Consider the following 9,295-nt stretch of genomic DNA (forward strand, 5'->3'; position numbering starts at 1 on the left):
ATTATGAAAAAATTGTAAACATATGACTGCATGAGCCTACCTTGTATAATTATGGCATGTTTCTAAACAAAGGCAAAAACATAAAAAGTACCATTAAAAAAAATAAATATTAGTACTTAGTTCACGTAATCATGAAGTTGAAAATTTGACTATGATTTTTTTAAGATTCGAGACACTACTTTACAAATTACCACGGAGCATTAATATAACTGGTGATGTAGTCGATGAATATTCATCGTCGATGTAGTCGATGAAAAGTAGCCAGCCACTGCTTATGAAACTGAAGTGCATACAAGCGCATTTTTTTCTCTTTGTAAACACAATTTTTTGTTTTTGTAAACAAGTATGAGTGTGTGTGTATATGTAAAGAAATACCAGCTGACAGTCATTTGATATGATCTCAATGACAGTCTAAACAACCTTAATTTATTTTCAGGATTTCGTTAATCCACATCATATAAAGTGCGTATATAAATGCGCTATTACGTATGGCCCTGATTTTTTTGGAATTTGCTGATGGGGCTACCATGTAAAATCTACCTTGATTCCAAGACAGATTTAATAAGGTAGCCGCATCAGCGAATATTATCGGCAAATTTGGCTGAAACCCCTCCAATATGTCAAATTTTTTGTTTACTGTTTCATACGATTTTTTTTGGAATTTGCTGATGCGGCTACCATGTAAAATCTACCTTAATTCCAAGGCAGATTGAATAAGGTAGCCGCATCAGCGAATATTATCGGCAAATTTGACTGAAAACCCTCCAATATGTCAAATTTTTTGTTTACTGTTTCATACGATTAAGTCAAAATTGAATGAATGAATATTGACAGCTCGGTCTTATCGGACGACCTTATTATTGGACCATGGTTCTGAAACAAATCATTTACGTTGATATTTGTTATGAATTGCATTTATATTTAGAAGAAGAAGAAGCTGAAAATGCTATTACTTTGGTGCAATTCAAAACGACTCAAGACATGTTACTCACGAAATACAGCATTTCATTCTAAAATGAATTAATTGTAATAATTGCATTTTCAAAACTCCGATATTGCGGAATATTTTGCAAAATCTTACTGGATGTTGTCTGTTTACTTTTCTCTGAAATAAAACTTACTGAGTATTACCATTTTTCTTTTGCATGATTCCATTTGGTCATGAATTCGCCACCTGGTAAAAATCAAGGTAGCTATCAAGGTATATTTAATAAGGTAGCCGCATCGGCCCAGCTGTTGGACAAATAAATGTCAAAAATGTTGTTGTAATGTTGAACCAAAAAATTAAAAAACAAAATTATGAATGAAAATCTCCGAATTTCGAAGAGCTTTTTTTGCAATACTTTTATTAACATTTTCTACATGAATTTGTGTAAAAAAATCTTGCCAATCTGTTTGTTTTGGCAAAATATTTTTGACATATCAAAATACAACAACCGATGTTTGTTGTAGAAATTCGCCGATGCGGCTACCTTGTATATCTACCTTGGTAGCTATCGAAAATTGAAAAAAATTACTATAGTTCATGATGTCTACCTTGGGACATGCACTTTTAAATACAAGCGTTCAAATGCTAAGACAAAAAAGAAATTACAGTTATCCCAACTGCCTTTATAGTTGCGATTAGTTTCCAAACAGTCACTTTTCTTCTATTATTTTTTATGAGTTAGATAGTGGAATAATAATTATTTACTTTATTTGATTATTTTGTTAGTTACGCTTTTCTACACTTGACGCACTGACGACAATGATTTAAGTGACGATTTCAAATAGGCTATAGCTAGGTGGCATTTTTATTTCAGTCGTTCCAGTTATCTGTACGCTCGAGGTTTATCGCTTCAGCCTCAGTGGATTTTTTAATTTGCTAAAATGTCAAGTAGGTGACGCTTGTTGAAGTTTAAATTGCGCCTTATTGATATGCATTTGCGTTAGCACTAATACATGTGAATACATAAATTTATTTTGCAGTTTCTAGCGTCGCAAATAATAGATCCACCGTCTACATTGGAGCCGGTTTGGGTGTAACGATGATAGCGGGAGGCCTATCATATTTATACTATAAGTACATCAAGCGGGATGTTATGCCACTGAAGTGGCGCCGCATTGGTACATTGGATCAAATCAATATATTCCCTGTGAAATCATGCGCCCCATTAAAATTGTCCGATAATGATGAGGTGTTTTGTGAAACCTTGGGACTGCAGTACAGGGGAGTGCGTGATCGTGCCCTAATGCTGATCAACGAAAACAATGAAATGATAACGGCACGTATTTACCCAAAAATGGTTTTGATACAGGTCATGGCCATAGACGATGCTAAGTTATGTTTCAACTTTGATGGCATGGAATCTTTGGAATTGGACTTCAGCAAACTGGTTGAAGAGGCTCCTGGCAAGGACGTTCATACGTCGGTTTGGGGAACAAAGATAGATGCAATGTTGTGTGGGGAAAAATACGACAGTTGGTTTTCGCGATGCATCCTTCAAAAAGAATCTGGTTTGCGTTTGGTTTATTATCCATATCCTAAACCAGTACGCTCCACAAATGCTCGTATGGCCAAGGAACCGTTTATTAAACAGGAAGACTCAGTATGAGATTGAATAACAGATAAATACGGAAATATATGATTTTTATTTTTTAAGGGCACGTTCGGCGATGCTACCAGTTACATGTTGATGAATTTGGCTTCTGTTGAGGATTTGAGGGAAAAAATGAACAAATTTGTTGATCCTCTACAGTTTAGGGGCAATTTTCACTTGCATATGGACAAAGACGAACCGTACGCCGAAGACAACTGGCAGTGGATACGAATTGGTGAAAATGCAGTTTTCAGAATTGTAGCACCATGCACACGTTGCATATTCCCGAACATAAACGTAACAACTGGAGAGCGGGACCCCAATGGGGATCCATTAAAGACACTGAAAAGGTATTTGTGAACGGGCGTTAGTATTCTTATTCAATTTAAATAATCACAATATTTGTATTTTAGTTACCGCATGTTTAAAAATTATGCAAGTCCCGCTCTTGGAGTTCATCTAGGACTTCGCCGCGCAGGTGTAATCAAAAACAATGATGTGATTTATGTCGAAGATAATTCACCTTAAGACCTGTATATTCATTGACCATTAAATTACTCTTGTTGACTTCCGTTTACACATTTTTATTGGAATTTTATTCAAATTTGAATCTTATTTTTAAGCTGTTCAAGCTTTATTTTTCAAACATACATATAATACAAAATTATATACGATTTCTTATTATTATTACTATATTTTCAATACCAGTGTAACATTGATTTATAATATAAGATATAATATATGTAAATACATTTTTCTTATTAAAAAATTATAATTTAAAGCGATAATATGTTTTATTTTTTCATTTATTTAATTTTGTTAATGGTATTATTTCAAGCAACCTTTCCATGCTAGTCCCCCACAGGCCATGCTGACAATAACATACACCACAAATATTATTATTAGCCCAACAACCACATAGAGGCGGATGTTTTTCCAAAACATTTGTCTTGCCAAGTTTCTGGACGCTTTTCGGAATGCCACAGACTGGAAAAAAAGTAATATAATATAAAAACTAAGCGAAGTCTAAATGTAATGTAAAACAAATATTATCATGATTAACAAATGAAACACCTAAAAAAACTTTCCCCGCCATGTCTTATAATTTGATTTACATCACGTTGCTGAAAATTTGCATGTAAGAGTCCCTAGTAATGTTTGTTGTCGTCTTATTGGAAACGACTAATTTTAGTTTCATCAAACCAAATTATATTTTTCCAACACTCCAGTGTACAATTTCGTGTTTTTTTTCCAAAATTTCAGATGTGCCTTAATTTCGCCTTTAAATAAAAAAATAGCCAAAACACAACACAATTTATAATTTGTAGGATAATTTACTTGAAAATCTTCTTTAAACTCTTGAAATAGTCAAAAAGTGCTTCACAATGACAATTGGTCTGTTCCCGTACTGCAAGATTCTACTATTTTGTTCGATATCATAAAGGAAAAAAGTGTTATCGTAGTAAAATGTAGTAGCTTTTTGCAGTACCCGAACAGACCTAATATAAATTAAAATTGAATTGAATTTTGACAAAATATTTATATTAATATTTTCAAAATCTTAATATGACGTCTAAAATAATTTTGTATGTATGTATTGCTTTCTGCCCGACCTTATATAGGCCTTGTTATGGCGTTTTTTAATATTTAGGTATTTTTTAAGGGTGTATTTATATAAATTATAAGTGACAATCACTGTGATTTTTTGCTATTTTGTAAAATAAATTTTCGGAATATATGAGTCGTTCATTTTGAAATTGGTTGAAGTCCATTGTTTCTTATATTCTGATATTAAAAAGTTTGGGTTTGATTTGCTCGAAGATATAGTAAGGGGTTTTAATTTTGGTTGTGGCTTTGTACCCTTAAACATAAAAACCAACATTTGTATTAGGACCTAAAATGGACTTAAATCTCTTTTAAAATAAACGACTCATAATTAGGGTCTTCACTTCAAATAATATTTTCAATGAACGCCCATACTAACTCAACAGTCCAAAATGGCTAATTATAAAAATTAGTTCCCACTCAGAACCAAAAATAATCCAATAAGTTTACAAGTTTTGCAACTGTTTTCTTGGAAACGGTGCCTGATCCCACTGAACTAGATTGCACATGCGCTTATAATGCCAATTTTAATTTATTGTGTGGAAATATATTCAGGAACCATCGGGACATTTATGAAGAAAATACGCCTTGTTTTTAATAGAGTGATAAGATACATATATGGTTTGAATATCAGACAACATGTTTCAAATTATGTAATACAATTTTTGGGTTGCAATTTTCGTCAATTTATAAATCTACGAATTATAATTCATTTTTATAAGATTATTAAAATACAGTGTCCACAATTTCTTGTGAATTTTTTTAATTTCTCTAGGTCCACAAGAAATCCCCAACTTATTTTTCCACAATTAACTCCAATTTTGGAACGTTCATATTGCACTAGGGTTGCTAGGGTATATAATTCATTACCACTTTTTTTGCGAACGTTCAATTTATCCCAATACTCATATCGCAATAAACTCTTACAATATCTTCAATCGCTTGAATAAAAGGCTACAATTAAGCCTTTTTTGTTTTTCCCTGGTTTTAGCCATATATTAAATATATTAATTAAATTCAATATTGTATTGATTAATAATAAAAAATAATAATAATAATTTCCTTCTAAATCTATCCTTTATTTTTGGCCATTTTGAGTTATTTTCATACAATTTAATTTGTTTATTTTGAGTAGTTGAATACTGAAGATAAATTTCTGTAATTACTTAATATTTTACTTTAATGTTTTTGTAAATCAATTCAGAGTAGTTCTTATTCAAATGATTTTTTTCTATTACTTTTAATGAATATTTATGGAGCTTGAAGAAATGTAACATGAAAAGAAATACTATTGTTTAAAATTTATATTTTTAATTTGGTCTAATTTTGTAGTATACTGGCCATATAAGGCTTTTTGGCTTGGCTTTGAAATGAATAAATAAATAATAAAATAATAATAATAATAATAATTCAACCAAATCTAAGAGAATACAAACTAAAATGGCTCAAAGTATGGACTTCCCCCGTAAAAATCATATATTTTTTTTCAATAAAGAATATTACAATACTCACATTGTTGCTTAAATTTTCAGTTTTATTTACAAGCAATTCCAACTTTTCGCCACGATCTCTGAGATTGTCTACAACAGCAAAATAAAATAATATAAACCGAACAACCACAAAAATAAATACAATTCTCACCAATATTTTTCACAACGATGTCCTTTAGTTCGTCAATTTGACCGTGTACACGTGAAATGGCGTCTATTTCGACAGACTGGCTAAAGAAGGTCATCTGCTGAGCGAGGACTTTTGAAAATTCTGTGTTCATAGCATAAGCGATCGCAGTAGCCACTTGCAGTCCATATGTGTGAATGAATTTCTGTTTAATATCAGCTAGGAATAGGAAAGCCCTGGCTCGCTCAAACTCCTGCTTATTGGACAGTGGATCATTTTAATAGTTACAAAAAAATATACAAAACAAACAAAAAAAATCCAGAGTCTACTTACACTGTCCGTAATACACATATAGATCAACTTATTTTCACAAACGTAATGGATCAGGTAATCACCATGAGAGTAGGTGAGTTTGTGGTTATCTAATGCGATCTTAGATATTATCTGGTCGGTTACCTCGGCGAAGTTACCCACACACTCGGCATACTTTGCCAAAACCGTAACGCCTCGGGATATTACGGAATATAAAATGGGCATATTGACTACGGCTAAGAACAATGGGGATGGAATAAATTAGTGATTGAACCGCACCCTTAATTTCAGTGACCCATAAACAAATTGATTTTGCTAACCACAAATGCAACCCAATCAACTCTCCCTGATTAGTCGATGCATCGCATCTATATATTACTCACCAACAAAGGAATGCAGTTCAATTTTACTTCGTGTCGAAATAAATTCCCTCACCGATGCAGTTCGGCGTATACAATTCACCCTCTTTTATAAAATAGTGTTCGTAAAATAAAATGGTTTGTTTGCAATTTAAAAATACATTCTTTTGTTGTTTTTGGTTTAGTTAGTAGCTCAATAAACTTTTGTTGTAATTTTGCTCCTTCAAAGTTGCGTCGTTCCTGACCGAACTAGTTCAATGGAACGATGAGAAATGGAAACATGAAATGAACAACCAGAACTATTTCGAGCGCTTTCGTTTTTCTACATTTATTTGCCTGGCGTTCACAAACGACATTTTGAGTGAGAATAGCAAAGTTACAAACCAAATTTAACAATATGTACATTTATAACTGTTTATCTGTTCCAGAACTTTTTAATTGTAAAGCTAGAAATAATGTCAACATCGCTCTCAGAGTACAAAATAATTTAAAAAGTAAATGTGCCAAAGTTAGATGGCAATATTTCAAAACCAACATAACTGCCAATCAGAAGTAGGAATTCCTGTTTACCATTTTTACTCGGCCAAATTTCTTGAGTAAAAAGTTTACAAAGAGAAAACCATTTTGGTTTGTGGTTTCTTAAATTTTATTCAATATTTTGAACCATCCGTCGCGTTATATGTTATCGAAAATACAACAACCACAAGGAAACGACATGCGTCTGTGTTATCGTTTCCTTGTGGTTGTTGTATTTTCGATAACATATAACGCGACGGATGGTTCAACGCGAGCAGAATGTTCGCGTTGAACATTTTTTGTTATCGCGTTAACGCACGCAAAAAGTTAAAATATATTTAACTCCGAAGCGCAGCGTACATCAACTTCGAGCGTTTGTGTTATCGTTTCCTTGTGGTTGTTGTATTTTCGATAACATATAACGCGACGGATGGCTCAACGCGAACATTCTGTTTAGCCCTTTAAGGTTTTTTGTTATCGCGTTAACGCGCGCAAAAAACAAAAAAAAAAACATTCAGCTTAGCCCTTTATTTTTTTCACGCAAATATCTTACAACAAGAAACAAAAAGTTTGGAAAAATAAACTCAGATGACTTGAATTAAAAATAGTGTTGTATGAACGGGTTAATTCATGTACGTAATTCTGAGTTCGAACTTCGTTGTTCGAATCCCCGTCAGAACATGACATTACATTCTCATCCACTGAAACTGAACTTGGACACTCTGAGAATTGGTCTGTTCCCGTTCTGCAAGAATCTACTAGATTTTCCTATTTTCTTCGAAAAAAAGTAGTAGATTCTTGCAGTACGGGAACAGACCAAATGTGTTTGCCGCCTGTGCATATCCAATGGTTCCGATAACTCTTTTTTGTGAACGGAATTTTTAGTTCATTCAGAGACAAATAGACATTGAATTTTTAGAATTTTTGTTTATGCGAACTAGAGTTGGGCAATCTAGTTCACGTAGCGGATCGATCATTCTCGTTTCTTTTTTAAAAAAGAACTAGTTCCTTAATGTAGTTCCTTTGAACTATGTAATTACTTCATAATTAAGAGTCGAACCACGAATGAGAGAGGGAACAACGCTCGTCTGTACATGGCATTAGACTTTTCAATACAAAAAGTCGATTAATCGAAAGTCGATTTACTTATCCCTAATCATAATTTGCCTAAACCTCATTCGTAAACAACACGGTTTCCATTTAGTCTCTATCCCACCTCATTCGTAAACTTTCGGTTATACCATTTTGAGTTCATCTTTATCGGCCATTTTGTCTTCTCCTCCCATTCGTTAGCAGGTGGAACGTTTTTCAATTTTTCAGTCGTCGTTTTTATTTTAGCTCCGTTCCAAAACCTAAAAGAATATACTAATTTTACAAGTTTTACAACTTTTTACTCGAAAACCGTTCCTGAACCCATAAAACTGGTAAAGCATTGAATCAAATTTAAGAGAGCACAAAACAAAATGGCTTTCTCTTTGTAAACTTTTTGTTATGTTGATTTTGAAGTATTGCCATCTAATTTTGGCATATTTACTAGATTTGCGTTCCCGAACTTTTCAAATTATTTTGTACTCTGAGACTTGAAATGTTTCCCTTTTACTAGCTTTACTATTAAACAAGTGAACTTAACGGCCGAACTTAACGGCCGGGCCGAACTTTGGATACCCTCCACCACAGGTATACTGACAGGTATTTGAAATGAAAAAGTGGACCGATATTTATAATTTTAAATAGAGATATTTGGTACCCAATATGAACCCACTGTACCAAATTTCAGCGAATTCGGTTGCGGCGTTCCGCAAGGTTCGGTCTTAGGACCTCTTTTATTCATTATGTTTTTAAATGATTTGTTTGATAAATTGAAATATTGGTGTATACCTTATGCGTACGCAGATGATGTACAACTTCTTTTTGTAGGCGAATTCGCTTACGAAAATATATTGCAATCTAAAATTGATCTCGTTATGAGAAATCTCAGTGATTGGATGTCTGCCAATCGTCTTTCTGTTAACCCATTGAAAACGAATGCAATGATCTTTGCCAATAAGGAAGTTAACAATTTGCAATTAACTTATCGTGGAGTAAATATTAACATTGTACACAGCATGAAGTGTTTGGGTGTTATATTAGACGACAAGCTAACGTTTGAGTGTCAAATCAGTAGTGTAGTTGCCCATATAAACTTTTCCCTTAGGCAACTTTACAATTCCGATTTAATTCTACCACATCATGTAAAGAAGAGACTAATATATGCTCTTATTATGCCCAATATGCTATACTGTTTAGAGGTGTATTCGGGCACTTATG

General features: G+C 33.1%; 2 protein-coding genes across 2 annotated transcripts; one reads left to right on the forward strand and one right to left on the reverse strand.

Moving 5' to 3' along the window:
• Window positions 1-1,869: 1,869 nt before the first annotated feature.
• On the forward strand, window positions 1,870-3,107 carry LOC133330913 (mitochondrial amidoxime-reducing component 1). Its single transcript, XM_061539314.1, has 4 exons — window positions 1,870-1,876; window positions 1,969-2,588; window positions 2,643-2,929; window positions 2,993-3,107. The coding sequence occupies exons 1-4, from the start codon at window positions 1,870-1,872 to the stop codon at window positions 3,105-3,107; spliced, it is 1,029 nt and encodes a 342-aa protein (XP_061395298.1).
• A 300-nt stretch (window positions 3,108-3,407) lies between these two features.
• Window positions 3,408-6,338, reverse strand: LOC133330914 (vesicle-associated membrane protein 7). The gene is made up of 4 exons (XM_061539315.1): window positions 6,135-6,338; window positions 5,826-6,054; window positions 5,697-5,764; window positions 3,408-3,566 (listed from the first exon to the last, which is right to left on the reverse strand). The coding sequence occupies exons 1-4, from the start codon at window positions 6,336-6,338 to the stop codon at window positions 3,408-3,410; spliced, it is 660 nt and encodes a 219-aa protein (XP_061395299.1).
• Window positions 6,339-9,295: the final 2,957 nt, after the last annotated feature.

This window comes from Musca vetustissima, unplaced genomic scaffold (assembly GCF_032173495.1).
Source record: "Musca vetustissima isolate MV318-11 ecotype Yass unplaced genomic scaffold, APGP_CSIRO_Mvet_v1 utg2401, whole genome shotgun sequence".
Taxonomy (NCBI): Eukaryota; Metazoa; Arthropoda; class Insecta; order Diptera; family Muscidae; genus Musca; species Musca vetustissima.